Here is a 19584-nt window from a genome sequence, read left to right as displayed (position 1 = left end):
AGAAAAAATGTTTGACTCCAATGTCAAATTTCCAAAAGACATAGTCATGATACCATTCCCGCAATTGATAATTGCATTTGACGTGGCAAGGAATGGGCGACCAAGAATGACGGGAATCGAGTGCTCATGTTATTGATGGGTTCGGTGTCCAGGATGATAAAGTCTACAGGGTAGTAAAATCTATCAACTTGGACCAACACATCCTCAATTATCCCTCTTGGTACACGAACAGAGCGATCAGCAAGTTGTAGTGTGGTTAGGGTGGGTTTTAATTCACCCAAACCTAACTGTTTGTATACCGAGTAGGGAATCAGATTGACGCTCGCTCCTAAGTCAAGAAGTGCGTGATCAATTCGATGGTTCCCGATTACACATGATATGGTTGGGCTACCGGGATCCTTGAATTTCTGCGGCACGTCTTGCTTCAGGATGGCACTCACTTTCTCAGTCAAGAAGATTTTCTTTTGAATAATTTTCCGTCTTTTGGTCGTGCATAAGTCTTTCAGGAATTTGGCATATGAAGGTATCTGTTTAACGACATCAAGTAGAGGAATGTTGACTTTCACCTGTTTCAACACCTCTAGGATATCCTGAGAGTTAGAGAGAGGTTTTGGTGAAACCAACCGTTGGGGGAATGGAGCAATTGGCTTCTCTAAAAGTTCTGGTTCTACTTTTTGTGGGGCATCATTGGATCCATCATTGTTGTCCTCTTTTGGTTCTTGAGGCTTTTCGGGCCTAACCGGAAGAGTTTTATCAATGATCTTCCCACTCCTAAGAGTGGTGATGGATTTAGCATGCCCCATCTGATTTGAAGAGCTGGGATCATTATTCTCGTACTGCGGTTTAGGATTGGGGAGAGGTTGTGCATGAAGCATCCCCTTTTCTATAACCGTCATACGAGAATCTATCTTTTGCATAAAATCTGTGATTCCCCGCATTGCCTGAGCCAGCTCTTGTATGGGATTTTGAACCGGTTCCTCTTGAGGTTTCACTTGATTTGGATTTTGATTGAAGAAACCTGGAGGAGTCGCCGTTTGTCCATTCCTCCAACTAAAGTTTGGATGATTTTTCCAGCCAGGATTGTATGTGTTGGAGTTAGGTCCAGTAAAAGGTCTTTGATAGTTATTTACGGCATTGGCTTGTTCATTCAACACTCCTCGAAAGGCAGGTATTGTAGGACAGTTTTCAGTTGTGTGAATGTTGCAATCACAGATGCCGCAAACAATTTCATTGACCTTATCCTTCTTTCCTTCCATGGCCTCAACTTTCCTTATGAGCGTAGTCACTTTACACTTGAGATCATCCTCTTCTTTCAAGAGATATAATCCACCTTTCTCCTTTAATTGAGTCGGCCTAGACGTGGTGTTCGACTTTGGGTAATAGTCCCAAGATTGTGTTTTTTCAGCCAAACTATCGAGGTAGTCCCATACCTCGTCGATATCTTTATTAATGAACTCTCCATTACACATTGTCTCGACCATTTGGCGCATGGAAGATGTCAGTCCATCATAGAAAAAATTTGTAATGCGCCACGTTTCAAATCCGTGTTGTGGGCATGAACTAACCAAATCTTTGAACATTTCCCAACATTGAAAGAATGTTTCATCTTCCTTTTGGGCAAAGTTCATGATCGCTTTCGAGGGTAATCGTTTTATGATGTGGGAAGAATTTTTTATGAATTCCCTCTACATGTCGTTCTATGTGCCAATGGATCTAGGACGCAGTGAATGTAACCACGTCTTAGCTTTCTCTTTTAAGGAAAAAGGAAAGAGTTTCAGCCTAATTGTATCCTCAGATACATTAGGAAAACATAATGTAGCTATTATTTCATCGAACTCTTTCAAATGTAAATATGGACTCTCTGATTCAAGTCCATGGAATTTGGGAAGGAGTTGGATAACTCCTGGCTTGATGTCCATTTGTCCTGTATTTTCAGGAAAAATCATGCATGAGGGCGTACTCACTCCCGCCGGTTGTAGATAATCTCGTAAAGTACGAGGCGGGGGTGCCTGTTGCACCTCATTCTCATCTTGGGTATCCTCCACCCTAGGTGGAAGTAGAGGAGGTTGGTCTTCAGCCATAACTTCACTTAACTCAGGGGATTTCGAGCAGTGTCTAGTCCTGCGATGGATAGTCAACCCCTCAACCAATTCTCCTTCAGTCAAGAGACGTCGAGTGTTGTCACGGGCCCACTTGGGCATGAAACACTCGCAGTCCTCAATTAAAAACCTAATCCTAAGAAAGGAAAAGAAAATCTAGAAAGAAAGAGAGGGAGAGTTGGAAAGGAATTACCAAATTGAAGCTCCTAAGTTAAAGACCTGCAAAATAAAACAAAAATAAGTTAGATACTAAAAAGAAGAGGAACAATCCTTTAAAATAAAGGTAGTAGTAAGCTAATTTCTAAAAGAAAGTATTCCTAAAAGAAAGTGAAAATTTCTAAAATAAGTTAAGAGAGTCCTAAACTAGAAAGTAGATTACTAAAAGAGAATTGAAAAATAGAAAGTAGGGAAGGAGTGTACCGAATTAGAAATTTCTATCTTAAAGGCCTACTAAATAAGAAGGTTAGTTCCTAATCAAAAATTCTAAAAATAAATTAGGAAACAAAACTAGATTCTAAAAGTGTTAGAATTAGAAAGTTACTAAAATAAAAAAAAAAAAAAATAGAAAGTTAATTTCTAAGAAGGGAAAGAAATAACAAAAATTCTAAAAATATGAAAAAGTAGAGAGATTAGGAAGGGATTACCAATTGAGAAACTTATATCCAGATCCTATAAAACAGGAAACAAGTTAGTTTTGAACTCAAATAAAAATAAATAAATAAATAAAAACTAAGGTTAATAAAATCCTAATCTTAAACTAATCCTAAAACCAATTAATTTCAGAAAATCGTAACTATCAGTCCCCGGCAACGGCGCCAAAAACTTGTTCACTCCCCAAGTATAGGGTTGTGATGTAGTAATAAACTCGGTAAGACCGAGGTCGAATCCACAGGGACTGATACCTGTACGTTATCTAAAATCAAGTAGAAATAGAACTAGACTAAGAAGTGATATAATTTAGGAAATAATTGTGGAATAATTATCTAAGACTTTAAGGAATTCAGAGGAAGGAAACTAGGGATTCAGAGGATCCACTTGTAGAGATCAGGGAGATCTTATGCCAGTATCACAAATTATGGAATTTTACTGAACTGCCATTGATATAGGTTTCAAGAGATGAAAGGTGTATGAATTAGATTGGATTCCATCACCAAACCATGCCCAGGAGACAAAGCAAACAACAGAATTAATCTAATTATCAATCAATCAACATGCCATGAAGATCAGGAAGGTACTGTCATCCTATCATGCCCATGGGACAATGATGAACAACAGGGCTTCCTGACTTCATGAATATAAAAAGAGGAAAGGAATATTCAAAGCCATCGCAAACCTATTGTAATTTTAGTCACAACAGACCATTAAAAACTGAAAACATTCCCTCACAATCAACCCAATACCAAATCCATTCAGTTTAAACTAGAATTAAAGGCATAAAATTCTTCTCATCACGCTACAAGCTTCACCCCTTAGCCCTAGCTAAGGGGTTTAGCCACACATGAATGGGCTAAAATAAACAAATAAACAAAAGGAAAGGAAAAAAATCAATAAAAGAAAAAGAAAAAGGAAACAAAAGGAATTCCCTGTTTTCTCCTTCAATCATCCAAGCCTGCTCCCACGATCACGTGCATCCTCCCCAGCCATAAAAACTCCAAGCCGTGCTCACGTCCTCAGCCTTCTCTGCTCCTGTCCCAAGCCTTTTTTCTTTCCAGCCACTGCCCCCCTTTGCTTCACGTTTTCCGTCTCCTTAGGTGCAATCCTGTGGTTCCTGGCGTCTGTGCAGAAAGCTCCTAGAAAGCTTCTTACGCAGCCAGGCGCTGCAGCAGCGTGCGCAGCAGCAGAAAACGCAAGAGGCACTTGCGTTTGGATTGAAATTTTGGACGACTGATCGTCTAAACTCGGAATCTGACTTCTTAGAGGGGGTCAGGACCACCTGATCGAGCATGCGGACGGTCCGGATCATGGATCCGACCGTCCCCTTGATCACAGAACAGCCTCAGCGTCCGGTTTTCACGGATGCAGGGCCTGCGATAAACAGAGCACGCTGACATGTTCGGTGGGCCCTGCAGAGATGTTTTTGGATCAATCAACCCCGTTCATTGTATTCAGCTCGAAATTTTAGATGAAAACGGATAGTTTCTGACAGGATTTGGTGTGGCATACTGAGCTTTTCATTCGGCCGTCCATCCCAAGTTTGAACATAGATGTTTTGTGATCGGGCACATGGAACCAAAGATTCATCATGAATGTGATAGTACCCATCTTATGGTCACAATGAGCGGTCCAGATCGTACCTTTGTATGATAGGTGAGCCCCACTACCGCAAAACAGATGGACAGCGGCGGACGCTGTTTCCATCTATGAGTTGGAGACGATGAAGTCGGTCAGCGTTTGCTGACCGACTTTTGGATTTTTTGTTGTACGCCTGGTGAACGTGTATAACATGTACATGCGTTACCTGTATGGGTTCCCCAGAGATGTTTGTGAGAAATCTACTCCGTCTATCCGTTTTGTCAGCTCATTTAAACGGTTGAGACCAAAACTGGAGAATATCCAGATGTCAGGTGGGCCCCACTTAAGGATTTAAGGAGCTGATCTATCCGTTGGGCCGCTTCCACAGTGATCCAATGGCTGATTTTTTATGTGTACGGTTAATTTATGGTCCCAATCCCATGTATGAAGTTTCGAGCCAATCGGATGGTGGGAACGCTGTGATCTTGCATTCTGCTTAACTTTCAGGCCATTTGAGCTTCAGTTTCTCGATTTTCGCGGACCCCTGGTGTATAATTTCATCGCTCTTAGTCTTCTAGAGTCCGTTCCCTGCTTTAGTGTCATCAGATCGGTAAATCCATGCTTTTTAGTGTCCTTTCCCAGTCCAAGCTCATGAAGACACCCTGCATCACAAATTCAATTAAATTAGGCTATTAAACGGTATCATGCTTGTAAATCCATGCAATAAATGGGGTTCGATATGCAATATTTGACCCTCACCATATAGACTCTTTTTTCAGTCCGCACACCTTGTTCTCCTTTTCTGGTGCCACGTATCTTGTCAGCTAATGCATATATATCTCTTCTTCAAGGTCCCTATGAAGAAAGGTTGTCTTAACATCTAGCTGCTTTAGATGTAAGTCCTCTGTAGCCACTATACTCAAGACCATGCGAATCGTAGACATTTTCACCACAGGTGAAAATATTTCAGTGAAATCGATACCTGCCTTTTGTTGAAAACCTTTTACAACCAATCTAGCCTTATTCCTTTTCGAACCATCATGCTCCTCCTTCAGTCTGTAAACCCACTTGTTATGAAGAGCTTTCTTACCCTTGGGTAGAGTGACTAGCTCCCATGTACGATTAGACTCAAGAGAGTCCATCTCCTCATCCATGGCCTGCTCCCACTTAACCCATGTATCCGACTGTAATGCCTCTTCAAAACACTCTGGTTCACCATTATCTGTCAGCAGTAGATAATGTAAGGAGGGTGAGTATCGGACCATGGGTCTCCTCTCCCGAGTAGACCTCCTCACAACCGGTGTATGCGGCTCTGCCTCATAATGCTCCTGTGCATGATCATCCTGTGGCGCTGTAACACCCGTGTCCGGTAACTCTTCCAACTCTACGAATTTTTTTTTCTCAGCCTTATTTTCTTGTACACTGTCCTTATGCATCACTTTTTCATTGAAGACTACGTCCTTGCTTCTGATGATTTTCCTGTTTTCTGCATCCCAAAACCTGTAGCCAAAATCATGCTGCCCGTAGCCTATAAACGTGTACCTCCTGGAATTCGCATCCAGCTTGTTTCTGTACTCTGCATCAATGTGAACATATGAAGTGCAACCGAACACTCTGAGATGTGCAAGGTTCACCTCCTTCCCAGTCCACGTTTCTTTGGGTAGCCCACCATCTAATGGTGCTGAGGGACTTCTATTGATGAGGTATGCGGCAGTATTCACAACATCTGCCCACAAGGTCTTGGGCAACCCTGCATGTAACCTCATGCTCTTGGCGCGCTCAAGGATGGTCCTGTTAATGCGCTCAGCCACACCGTTCTGTTGCAGTGTCCCTAGAATTGTTTTCTGATGTTTGATTCCATTTACTGTACAATACTCCTCAAACCTTTTATCACAGTACTCTCCCCCATTATCAGATCTGAGACATTTTACTGTTTTACCTATCTCGTTTTCTACCATAACTTTCCACTTCTTAAATACATCAAATACATCAGATTTATGCTTTAAGAAATAGACCCATAGTTTTCTACTAGCATCATCAATAAAAGAAACAAAATAACGTGAGCCACCAAGAGATAATACTTGTGCCAGTCCCCACACATCAGTGTGTACAAGCTCCAACAGATGCGTCTTTGGAGCGCGTCCCGTCTTCTTGAAACTTACCCTCTTCTGCTTGCCATACACGCAGTCCTCGTAGAATTCCAAGTCAATAGACTTCAGCCCTGGTAGCTTCCCTTTTGACAATAGTACTTTCATCCCTTTCTCACTCATATGTCCCAACCTCTGATGCCATAACTGCCCATTCACTCCAGTTAATGCGACTGCGAGTGAACTATACGATCCTGAAGTCACTTACAAAGTACCTTCCTTTTTGCCTCGAGATATCACTAAGACACCTTTTGTCATCTTCCAAGAATGGTGAATGTCGTCACATAACAGGTATCGGCCAACTGCCCCACTGAGATCAGATTCCTTCTCAAACTAGGTAGATATCTGACATCCTTTAATTTCAACGCCGTTCCGTCTTTCTGATTCATATGAACGTCTCCCTTTCCAACAATATTGCACGGCTCATCATCACCCAGGTAGACTCTCCCGAAGTCACCTGATACATAGTTACATAGAACTTCCTTACATGAAGTGGCATGAAATGAAGCACCTAAGTCTATAACCCAAGACTCATTCCTCACATCAAGAGACAAGATCAATGCCTCTGTGTCACTCTCCTCAGATAGATTCACTGAATCATTCCCGCCTTGAGAGCTTCCTTCTTGTTTCTTGAGCGCCCTACAATCACATTTCATGTGCCCCTTCTTGTCGCAATGCCAACACCCGTCTTTGTCTTTCGATCCCTTGGACTTCTTCCTCTACTTAGAACGCCCGTGTTTATTGCCTCCTTTGTTCAGCGATCTTCCTCTTCCTTCAACGTTTAGAGCATTCCCTGAATCCCCTGAAACTCCTGATGCCTTTCTTCAAGATTCTTCACTGAGAATTAGACTGGCTACATCATTAAATTTTAGCTTTGTCGACCCTGAAGAATTGCTCATAGCAATCACCAAACCATCCCAACTGTCTGATAAACTGGATAAGATCAATAAAGCCCTGACCTCATCCTCAAAAATAATGCCAACAAATTCCAACTGGCTCGTGACTGTATTGAACTCGTTTAAATGTTCAGTCACGCTCCCACCATCTGACATCTTCATGTTGAATAGCTGTTTCATAAAATGAACCTTATTGGATGTTGAGGGCTTTTCATACATAGTGGTTAGGGCTTCCATTAATTCTTTTGCAGTTTTCATCTTAGATATGTTGAAGGCGACGCTCTTAGACAAAGAGAGTCGGATCGTTCCTAAAGCCTTCATATCTAGTAAAAATCATTCATCATTTGTCATCTTTTCTGGTTTCTTCTCTTTTCCTCCTAGAGGAATATAAAGGTCCTTCTGATATAGATAATCCTCCATCTGCATCTTCCAGAAGGCAAAGTTTGAACCATCAAACTTCTCAATTCTAGTTTTTCCTTCTTCCATCATCGCTCCCAATAGAACTAAACCAATAGCTCTGATACCAGTTGTTGTGCAGCACGCCAACAACGCAGTAAGCCTAGATCCAATCTCAGGCCTCACCCACAAACGATAAACAAGAAGAAATATAAACTAGAAACAGATCAAAGCAATGCAAACAAACCACAAGACAAGATATAAGTGGAAAAACCCTAAACTAGGGTAAAAAACAACGGATGCAAACTTCCACTATGAAGAACGAATAAAGATTACAAGGCAATATACTAACCTCTCCCTTGGAAGTACAGAGAAAATCCCTTGCCCACACCTTAGAAATATTTTCCAATATTCACCTTAACCCTAGAATAGCCCTAAGGACCCCAATTTATAGTTTTGGCAACTTCCCTTTCGCACCCTTGCGAAAGGCGACACAATTTTTCGCAATCCTCATCAAATTCGGAAACGAATCTGCGTAACCACGACCGGTCGAAGGGACTGCACGACCGGTCGAGCGGACCCCACGACCAGTCGAGCATCTCGGACCCAAAAACTTAATGCTCGCTGGAGTTCGAGTCGAGCCAGTCCACGACTGGTCGAGCCGGGGCCACGACCAGTCGAGCAGGTTCCACGACCGGTCGTGCGCGGCCCTAGATGTGGCTCCACTTCTCAACAATGTAAGGGTGGTTGCTGATACAAAAGAGGTGGACCAAGGTAAGAAGATGGGAAGGACACAACCCTACATCTAAACATATTAGCCAAGACAGACACCTTGACCTTAAAGAAGTGGATCCCAAGGATTTCACTTTTAGAAATATTGACTTTTAACCCTAAAACAGCCTAAAAAAACATCTCACAAATTTATGCAGATTGTTGACCATAGACGCAACAGCCTCGCAAAGAACAAGGGTGTCGTCAATGAACTAGAGATGAGAAATCCTACTCTCTACATTTTCTGCTTTGAAGCCCCAAAAAAGACCCACCAACTGCCCTTTGCTCAACATTCTATTGACAGCCTCCAGAACAATGGCAAACAAGAAAGGGGAAAGGGGACTCCCTGTCGAAGGCCCCTTGAAGCTCTAAAGAAGCCAAAGGGGAAACCATTAATGAGGATGGAGAATATTGTAGATTAGACACAAGGATGGACCCCTTTTCTCCATTGAGACCCAAAACCCAAATGTAGAAACACTAATTCAAGAAATTTTTAGTCAACATGATCATAAGCTTTCTCCAAATCAAGCTTGGAAGCATTGCCTTCAACACCACCCCAATGGCACGAGTCAATACACTCATGAGCTACCGGAGCATTATCTAGAATTTGCCTCCCGGATATGAAAGCACTTTGGGAAGTCAAGATAACCTTTGGAAGCACCTTGCGGAGCCTCTACACTATGATTTTATCAATAATCGTGTAAGGGTTGCTAATGAGGCTAAAGTCCTTCAGAGTGACTCAGACACTCAGCCTCTTCACTGGACCACACATTTGCCTGTTAAAATGTAAGCTTTCGGTGGTACTGTTACCACTAGAGAGCGCCTCATTATTTGATGGGTTATTAGTTTCAGTTGCGATTACTCTCTTCACTGATGAAGTTCTGAATTTTCTGGCTTGCAGGACACGGATCTTTTAATGTTGGCTTTAGCCACACATGAAGTTCATTTCTCTATATTGGGGGAGGTGAGTTTAGTGTTTACTCTTTAAGAAACTTTCTTATGTTGAAGTGAAAACTAGTTTGTAAGCAATGTCGAGTAACCAAATTTTTTGTGACTAGTTTACATTAAAGTTTGGTGGGTTGCATGTCCTTTTTTCTTCTTTAAGCAAGCAAAAGCTTCACATAATGTCAAAAATTTTTGCTATTTGTTAGGAGGACCAAGTAGGCAAGTGATGCAAACTAATGGCTTAGGGAAATTGGTTTGGAACAAACCACTAACCATAATTACAACCTTCTGATATAACTCAGTGCTTGGTTTCTTTGTTAAAGGTCTGTTTAGACATCTGCTAATCGGAGGATGTGAAAGCGGAAGCATTTGTACCCGAACTGTCTGACCCAATCTAATCATATTTACTAATTGGGTCAGATTTAGGTCCACAGAATCTGATCCGATCATAAATCTGATCGGGATCAGGTCAACGACTTGGCTACCTATTGGGTAATCGTATATACAATTTATGTTTATTTTTTTGTTTTTCTCTTTATTTAATTATATTTATTATTTAAATTATACATAGGCAATCTTTTGGCATGGGATTGTAATTCGGTTCTAGACCTTAACCTTTCTGAATTGAAAGCCGTTCTATATCCTAATTCGTGCTTGAAATTAGACCTGACAGGACCCCATGGGATATCCCAATCGAACTGGATATTGATCTGCCAATTTGTATATGGTACCAGTATTGAAATCTGATAGTGCCAAATCCAATTCCATTATGGACTGGATTTTGATCTGCCAATATGGACACGCCCTCATTGATAATTCAAGGTCTAAGTTTCAGAGTGCGACTTGCTAAGGTACAAGAATGAGTTGTATTGCAGATGCCGATACGACTTATCTTGTATTGGACAAGTTCCAAAATCATTCAAAAAATTTTGAAATTAGAAAGAAGTAAAAAGATCTGGAAAAATCAACAAGAGCATGAAATTATGGAAACCCATGTTGCAAAGATATATTTGGTATGGATTCTTAGAGATGAATTATTGCGAACCCTGAGTGTTTATTGTTTTTTTACTATTGATACACCAGGATGCGGCTGCCAGGGAGCAGGAAGCAAGCTTCATATTGTCCCCCAAAACATCTCTTCCTAAGCAGAATGTATATTCTATAAGATCAAGAGAGTGGTTTATTAATCTCCGTCAGTCCAAAGATAGTGCTTCGTTAGCTAAGACGCCATATCAGGTCTCTCTCTCTTTCTCTCTCTCTCTCTCTCTCTCTCTCTCTCTCTCTCTCACAATACCATTGCTTCATTCTTCCTATAACTTTCAAAAAAAAAAATATTACATGTGATGTGTATCATTTGATGAGGCGCCCAAACCCTCTGATTTTCGGTATTGTGGGCCTCAAATGTATGGGTATTTCCCTAAATGTCTCCCAGATTGGAAGTTTGTGACTTTTTGAACTCTAACCTAATACACATATAAGAAAAATGTGTACATTGACTATTGACATCTAGGCATGTTTGGATTAAAGGAAAACAGAAGAAAAGAAGAAAAGAAGAGGAAAGGAAGCACTTTTCCCATGATGGGACAGTTCACAATGTTTTGATAGCAAAATTGTACCACCAGCATAGCAAATTGCTACATTTTTTAATAGTCAATTTTCCCAGCTCAAGATACGGGTGAGCATTGTCTCACAAAAATGAGATTTCCACTTGCCACCCAACCAAGATTCTCAAAAATGGAATCCATGTATCAAAGTCCCATGGAATCCTTGTGAATCCATCACTAGAAAATCATTACACTTTTCTTTTCCTTTCTCTTTGTTTTTCCCCAATCCAAACATGCCCTTAGTAGGAAAAACACCAAAAGCCAAAGGTATTGGATGCTCCAATCAGGGAGTTTTTTGGTACATCCCTACACTGCCTGCCCATTAGATAACAAGTTGGATCACCATGGCCCACTCCAAGTATAGAATTGGGAGCCTCATAACCCTAAATTCATCTAATTTTGAATGCGAGTGTGAACTCTTTAGTGTCGTTCTTTATTGACATGTTTTTTACATTTCGGCAGTTCTTGAATATTTGGACATTAAGAGAATATTTGGAACTCGACATGACAATTGCTGAACCTCCCAAAGATTTCTTGATAAATTTTGAGCGAATCATAGACGATTTCATCTTCCTGTCTTTCTTCTTGGGAAATGATTTTGTGCCTAAGCTTGCTTTGTTGGGAACTCATGAGGTATGTATATTAGCCTGTAGTTACATTTTTTTGGTACTAATGCATTTTGAAGAAGAATTTTGAACGTCTATTCTTAATGTACCAAGTTCTCATATAAGGGCCTGTATAGAAGTTCCTTGCGGATTAGGTTGGGTGTAATGCCTTTCGTGAAATGCCAACTGCAATTGCTTAAGTGCACATACAACTTATTAATTGCACTTTAAGCGATCTCCGCTGCTTAGATGTGTGTAAATATAGCTGAGCTGCTCTTTAAGCGATCTCCGCTGCTTAGATTGCTTCTTTAAAAATTCTAGTCAATACCTTCATCAAGTGGGCCAGGCATGTATGAAGTACATTAACTGTTAAGAGGAAGCAAAAATAATCCAATTGAAAGAAAGAAGGCATGCTTTATCAGGTGGGGATCTCTAAATCAGCAGCTCCGTGTATTGAATAAATGCGCTCAACATTGCTCATGAGGTTAAAAATGAATGAAATTGCGAGGTTTCCTCGAATACAGCCCGATGTATTGCAATATGATATTTCAGGACTTTATGCATCGGAATTGGGGTTCTTTCAATTACTCTAGATCATTTATGTGATAGGGCTCCCTCGGATGGGGATGCCCAAAAATTTATAAGATCGAAATAGTTTCAACCCCTTGATTACACAAGGGTTATGGTGACTGTCCATTTGGAAAGCAAAAGAGCCAAATTTCAATTGGTTGAAATAATCCAGTTTAAGATATTTTATTTATTTTCTGTCCACCATACGAGTTGGGACTCATCGAGTAAACAGTTTTGATTCTTAGAAGACGATCTATATTCAAAGACTAAAGTCCCAACGTATCACATTGCAATACATTGGAATGTAGTCGAGCAAACCTTTCAAATTATTATTTCACGGTGGAAATGCAGAAAAATGGCAAGCAGCTGACTTAGGTCAAATGTTGAATTTGTCAACTTTCTCCTCTTCTTTACCTTTTTCATGAATATTTAACGGCATGCTGTGTTGCATTGTTTAGGGTGCTATGGATTTGCTAATGGCTGTTTACAAACAGGAGTTCAAAAGCATGGGTGGATATCTCATCGATACACGCCGAGTAAAATACTGATCTGTATCTGCTTTGTAGTTATAGGCGCGCATGATAATGACTATATTTGCATTGAGCAGTAGGGACAGTTGCTGAAATATCCTATCTGGTCAATTTGGCCATTTACTGTAGTGAGCCCACTTTCTATTTCACACCAGTTTGCCATTCACTCAATGCTGCATCTGGTTTCTGCACTTTCCAATCCTTTTTTATGATGCTTGGTGGCACTGTTTGAATGGGCATACTTTTACATTTTCACCCATTCTGTGCTCTGGCATGGAATGTTAATGGACTATATGCAATTGATTTCAAGTAGTTGAAAATACTGATTGATATTACTTCTGTTCATGGTCAGTTGCAAGATGAGTATGCTGCCTATATAAATTTTGAAAGACTAGAACAGCTTATCCTTGCTGTTGGTTCTTATGAAGACAAAATTTTCAAGAAAAGATCAGAGATACAGAAGGTATACCATATATGCAGATCTTTTTGCATGATGTGTGTTTTTGCATTTTAGTTTTGCTGATTCATGTTTGGCACTCCTGTTTTGATGCCTTGTGTTATCCAATTCATCTATTTTGTTGGAACTTGGAGTGTTGTGTTCTGGCACTAATTTATGTGTTTAAATTTTTTGTTACTGATAGCATATTTCAAAAACTCTACTTGACTCGATGTATGTTTAGCCAGGTCGGGTTGACTTGAAGACTAGGATGAGTCTTTAATTGACTCAACTTGATTTTTTAAAATTAAATTAATGTTGTGTGTATAGCTAAAATATAAAAATAATGGAAAAAGATGCATATTTATTGCAGTTCTTGTTAGTGAGAGATGGTGCTACCTCTACTAGAGGTCTTGTCGGGAGTTAAGCCGATGGAGTCATCAAGTAGACTCATATCAAGCAACTAACTTGCTTCGAGTCGCATGTTGAGTTAAGCCGATGGAGTGATCAAGTAGACTCATCAAGTTACGGAGAGTTAAGGCAATGTACTCATTGAGTTGATTCAGTCTATTCAGAGAGGGTTGAGGCCAAGTAATGCCTGCAACTGATTTTCATGCACACTTGGCTTGAAATCTCGCCGAGGCTGAGGTTTAGAACTGTGACTGATAGAAATAATACAATGTCAATCTTTTTTGGAAATGACACATTGCATTTATAAGTAATTGGGTCCAAAATTTATTGGATTCCAACTGTAGCAGAACGAGTGGTGATCTATTACTGTCTACCCTATAATGATAGTTTGATCTGGTAGAACAAATTCAGTAGAATTAGGCAATTTTCTTTTCAAAAATTTTGATTTTTGCCTTCATCTTTAAAACTGGGTTTCCACTTTGTTAAAATCTCCATATAGGTCATTACCCTGAAGATTAAATAGATCTCAATTTGTAACCATCAAGGTAATTTTGCCATTTAATCAGTCCCACAGGCAAGTTTCTTTGACCAAATGTCCTACTATTTCTCTCCTTCAACAGTCGTAATAGGATAGCCAAGGGAGTCATTATATTCAAAACACTCCATTTATTGCGATTGTAACCTACACCCTCTGATCTCATCTTTAATAAACACATTTAGCATCCACCTCATACCAACATGCTCAAAGTAGTGGTCCCACATATCTTGTGCGACAGTGCAATGCAGAAATTACAATTTGACATCGAACACACATATTAGGAGAACTGGGCCACTTTTTTGGTACATGTAGGGTGAAAATTTTATTTGCAATTGCAGTCCTTGTGAATGCTTGAACTCTATGTGGAATTGGGTCCTCCCAGACTTTTGGACATGGAAGGCATCACTTCAACCCACAATGTAAAGCTCAAAAGATAGATTTTAAAAAAAGAAAAAAGAAAAATTACCATCTGTCATTTACTTCCGAATCTTCTTATAGTTTCTTGTAGAACTTCTATAGTTACAGTACCACATAACCCCATTCTTGCTAAAAGACTTTTTCTTGAACAGTTTGGGTCATCCATGCTTTTTTTCTCTTTTGGGTGTTGCAGCGTAAGTTCGATCGGATCCTGCATGAGACACTTGAAGCCATGGGTGAAGAAGATTTGGATAATGTGGTGAGGATTGGATATCCTTCACCCGCCATGCTATTAGACCATTCCCTTTCATTTATGGTGTCACAGAAATAATGTTGCAATACATTCTCATACAGGAAGAAGACTCAAAACACCAACCAAATGCCCGTTCAGTGGAGTTTAATGGTCTTTCAAGTTTCAGATGTTCCATAACTGATGTACGTCTGTCTCTGTCTTGATCTTACAAGTTTTGGTTCCTGCATTGTATATTGACCAGCACATCATTGTGAAACAGTTATCAGTCTGGCTGTAGATATTGTTTTAGAGATGTGTTCTAACTTATTAATTGTATTCACATGATTCTTTTTCCTGTTTTCTAGTATTATAAGTACACCAAGGAATTCATACGAAAGTTAAAGGAATTGCATCAACAGAAATCAGATAAGGTTAGTTTCGTTTGGTTTCAGGTGGGTTGCATGCATATGAAGAATCATACAATGCCTGATATCAGGAAAATTGCATTACTTAATTGTCCTAGGTCAGCCCATCCCAATATACTGTATATGTGGGGCTGATCTTTTGGAATGATGGATGGTTTGGATCACATAAATTTCTTACATTGGCTGATTCTACCCGTTCAACTAGGCCCCCTTTCGATGTGGTGTATTGGTTGTAATATGAGATTTTTAATTCATGAAAGCTAGAACTGTCTTCTGTTTCTCTTAATGGATCATGGGTTTGTAAGTCTTTGCTACAGGTCAATCTTGGTTCTGAAGGTTGGAAAGCTCAATATTATAAGGAGAAATTTTCTGTAGAAAAGCCTGATGAAATTGAAAGCAAACGGGAAGAAATCGTATGTTAAGCTGCCTTGATATTTGGACATTGGTACCTTGAATTATTGTACTGTTCGTTCACTGTGATTTTTTTAGCAGTTAGAAGTTCCATTCATTTCTGTCATGTGCATTGGTGTTCCTTTTGATGCATTCACGTTAGAATTCGAAATAATGTTGTTCTGTTCTGCTTCTTTTGCCAACATCCTGCTGCAATTGGCTTGATTTCTCAATCAAATGGTGATCACTTACTGTGTGCTGACCCAACAGAGAACAATTCTCATTGACCAATACAAATAGGTTTTGCGTGCACTTCTGTGGGGCCATCCCAATGTATTGTATATGTAGGTCCAACATTTTTGTACTGCAACTTATTCATATGGTGCTTGGAATAATGGATGATTGGCATCACTATTTTCATCAGTAGTTGTAAAGAACTTTTGGCTTGAATTTGATTAAAATTTTATTTCATGGAGCAAGATGCTTGGGAGCCCCTTCTCTTGAATTTGGGTGGGTGTATGGATTGTAATTTTCAATCCAAATACTAGCTGATGTTACTTGAATTCCCTTCTCCCTTTTCTTCCCTTGTTTTATTTTGTGATCAAATGCCAGGGTTTGTTGATCCGTTGATCCTGTTCGTCGACTCATCACACACCGCTACAATTTGTGCTTCAGACTCGTACTCGCGCTTTTTTTGCTTCCTAGTTGTTTATATTTACTAACATTTTGAAACAGGTGCTTCCTTGCTCCGGCACCTCAATCTATTGCAGCTTGACTTCATGCTTTGTGCAACTATAGGTTCAACCATTTGAAGTCTTGTTTGGCCATTCCATGAGTCATTTAATACCATTGGGATCATTGCTGACATCCCCGCCAATGATTCAACGAATCATTTAAAAGCATTGGGGATATTGCTAATGTCCCTGTGCCCTATATCATGTCGATATATAGATAGATAAACAAATTACTCTTTACTCCTTATCCAAATGCTTACAAGACGTCCAAATTGAATAAAAGCTTATGAAAAAAAAAAACACTCACGCTTTCATGCTTCGAAACTGCATTGAACAACATAATAGGATGGAGAGAACTTTGGGGCTTGAGAATAATAGACACCTATTGTGTTTTATTTCATAAATAACAGGCAAAAATGGTCACATCAATAAAAATATTATGTTTTGTAGTACAGAAATGACTCTTGTTCAAATATATGCATCTCGACAATTATCCCATCTAGCAGTCATATTACGATGAAGCAAACTCCTTGTTGTTGAGTGGGCAACTAATTTCACAAGCTGTTTGTGGCCTCCAACCATAGTTCAAAAACCCCTAAACTCAGCTCGAAGTTCTTCTGCGTTGGGTTGCCTCAAAGACTTGACCCGAATCATTTCAATATTTAGTTATCCTAAATTGAAAATATTGGGAATGTAAATAAATATTTAAAATAGTTGAATTTATTGTTAGTAAAATAGGACATAACTCAAAGTACCAATAGCATGGATGCCTCATCAGTGAAGGGCATTGCTTTCCTTAGGTAATGTTGGGTGTATGAAACACTTACCTGCTTTCTTTGTTTTTAATGAAATGTCCACTCAGGAACCGAGAGGCTCGGTTCGAGTCACACCAAGTCATGTCGAGTTGACTCAAAGAGTCTCAGAGTGCAATTCGAGTTTCCCAGCAACTTGGCTTGAAATCTAGTCAAGTCGAGCTGACTCGGCCAAGTTTGAGTCGAGTTGGGGAATTGTGCTGGGTTGTTATTTAGCATTGTACCTATTGACTGGCAACCCCAACTTACTGACCATTTGGCATGTGGGCACACCTACCTCCTAGCTTACGAAACCTAAATATAACCAAACGTGTTTTATAAAGTACTCTATCATCTATAGTTTTTTTTTCCCTATCTAAAACCTCCAATTTCAATAAAAAAGTGTTACTGATTGTGGTCTGTTTCTTCTCAATTTAGGAGAATTTTATGGTAGATTAGCTTTCATCATTGAAACATTGTCCTTGTCGCTGCTATGTAGCTAATATAGTTATTCCATCCCAATGCTATATCAGCTTGTTGGATGTTGGTGGTAGCCCTTGATTAACATTGTCTGATTTCATTGCTTCAATTTTCTGCATTTTGATTTATAGGTCCAAAAATATGTGGAAGGCCTATGTTGGGTACTACACTGTTATTTTGAAGGAGTTTGCTCGTGGAGCTGGTAAGATAGGTTGTTGAATGGAGCTCTCCTAGACATCGATTAGATTTCTCATCTGTTGTCCAGTTTAAAGAAGTTGGATATTGGGCTTTCAGGTCTTACAATCATCATTTTGGTCCATTTGCTTCCGATTTCAAGGGCTTTGATGGATCACGGATAAACTTTCAGCTGGGAGCTCCATTAAAACCGTTAGCTCAGCTTATGGCCATCCTTTCACCAAGAAGGTAAGCATCCATTTATGGGATTCTTCTATTCTTCTGTGTTTCATTAGACATGACTAAACATCTTCTGGTGCAGTGCCCATGCAGTTCCAGAAGCATACAGGAATCTAATGACTTGTTCAGAATCAAATATCATAGACTTTTACCCCACTGGTAAGACCCTCAAAAAAAATCACTGAAGTTTACTAGTTATCTCTACTATATATAACGCCAATACCGTTGGACAATTTTACTCTGACATTTAATCCTCACAACATTGGTTGAGCGAGGCTAAATTCGTCATAAAAATGTAGCTGGTTGGGAGGGAACAATTGAGATTTTACTGTACAAAGGATGGCATGCATTGCAGCGTGTATAACATTAAAGCTATGTGGGCCCACCATGTTGCCTATGCAAAATCCACTCTGTCCATCAGGTGCTTTCCTAGATCCCAGGCCCTGCAGCAAAAAATCAGACATTTATAGCTCAGCTGGGCCTCAACACAGGTAACAGTGGGAATGCCAACCATAGGTTTGTGCATGCGGCCATCATGGTGTTTATCTTTCATCAAACCCTTCATCAGGTGTGAATCACCAGGAAGAAGTGGAGATACAGAGATCAGAATAAAACTCAAGCACGCCACAATGCGTGAACTAGGAGGTTTTAGGCACAAATTTACACTCTTTCCATTGGTGGGGACCATTTCAGTCTTTTATCGGGCTGATATTTTGATGTACAGTGCAAGCATAAGGGTTCTTCCCTCGATTTCACACAAAACATGGTGGGCCCCACAGAGTTCGGGTGTTTTACATTCTATGATAAAACGTGTTATGGACAAGCCCATTACCACACATTTCCCCTGCCTGTCTCCCTCCTCTCTGAATATCTCCCCTTTCTCTTTTTCTATATTCTCCTCACTCCACGTGCATTGTATATATGTGCCATACACCTAAAGTAATTAACATCTTGAATATCTTGCATGGATCAGATTTCGAAGTTGACACGGATGGAGAGCGGGTACGTGGCATTTGACTAAAGTCACATGTTTATGAATGCAATCTTTAAAGTTATTAATTCATTCACGTGGGTATCAATCATAAACATTTGGACTTTAAGAATCCTTATGAAATTTACTTCTTACAGGCTAAGTCACTGCTGAAATTTATTGATGTGAAACGCCTTCTTCTGGAGATTGAGAAACTAGAAAACAAACTAAAAGTATGACTAACGGCAATTCAGAAGTTGGTATTACCCTACACGAACCTTTTGTCAGTACTTGATATTGACATTGTGTTTTATCTTCTCCAACCATTGTAGGATGAAGAAGTTCGAAGGAATACTGTGGCACATGAAATGATTTTTGTTCAGGCCAGTCATGATTTAGGATTGCAAGTTTCTTCTCTTTGTTGCCGATGTGTGCGTGAATCAGGGCATGAGCAGATCTTAAACAAAATGACCATTGACAGTGAGAAAAGGTTTCTTGCCAGCATTGTGTACATTATGTTTGCATGCCAAGCATGATTTTTCTTTTCTAAG

General features: G+C 39.8%; 1 protein-coding gene and 1 non-coding gene across 4 annotated transcripts in view; both read left to right on the top strand.

Annotated features, from left to right (window-relative positions):
* The window catches only part of LOC131234836 (5'-3' exoribonuclease 3-like), a 51083-nt gene that overhangs the window by 19312 nt on the left and 12187 nt on the right, over positions 1-19584 (top strand). For all 3 annotated transcript variants that reach the window (XR_009165797.1, XM_058231815.1, XM_058231816.1), the window contains exons 6-20: positions 9443-9505; positions 10570-10722; positions 11553-11723; positions 12724-12801; positions 13148-13258; positions 14791-14856; positions 14952-15032; positions 15195-15260; positions 15572-15667; positions 17781-17851; positions 17944-18072; positions 18146-18222; positions 19037-19065; positions 19192-19266; positions 19366-19523. Coding sequence is in view for 2 of the 3 variants with exons in the window: in XM_058231815.1 (XP_058087798.1) it covers positions 9443-9505; positions 10570-10722; positions 11553-11723; positions 12724-12801; positions 13148-13258; positions 14791-14856; positions 14952-15032; positions 15195-15260; positions 15572-15667; positions 17781-17851; positions 17944-18072; positions 18146-18222; positions 19037-19065; positions 19192-19266; positions 19366-19523 (1424 nt within the window). In the remaining variant the exon portion in view is untranslated. The remainder of the gene's footprint in view (positions 1-9442; positions 9506-10569; positions 10723-11552; positions 11724-12723; positions 12802-13147; positions 13259-14790; positions 14857-14951; positions 15033-15194; positions 15261-15571; positions 15668-17780; positions 17852-17943; positions 18073-18145; positions 18223-19036; positions 19066-19191; positions 19267-19365; positions 19524-19584) is intronic.
* On the top strand, positions 1540-1644 carry LOC131235849 (small nucleolar RNA R71). The gene has a single exon (XR_009166368.1). It is a non-coding gene; the product is annotated as a small nucleolar RNA R71 (small nucleolar RNA).

The sequence above is a fragment of the Magnolia sinica genome, chromosome 19 (assembly GCF_029962835.1).
Source record: "Magnolia sinica isolate HGM2019 chromosome 19, MsV1, whole genome shotgun sequence".
NCBI classification, from domain to species: domain Eukaryota; kingdom Viridiplantae; phylum Streptophyta; class Magnoliopsida; order Magnoliales; family Magnoliaceae; genus Magnolia; species Magnolia sinica.
This window is presented reverse-complemented; position numbering and strand designations above follow the sequence as displayed.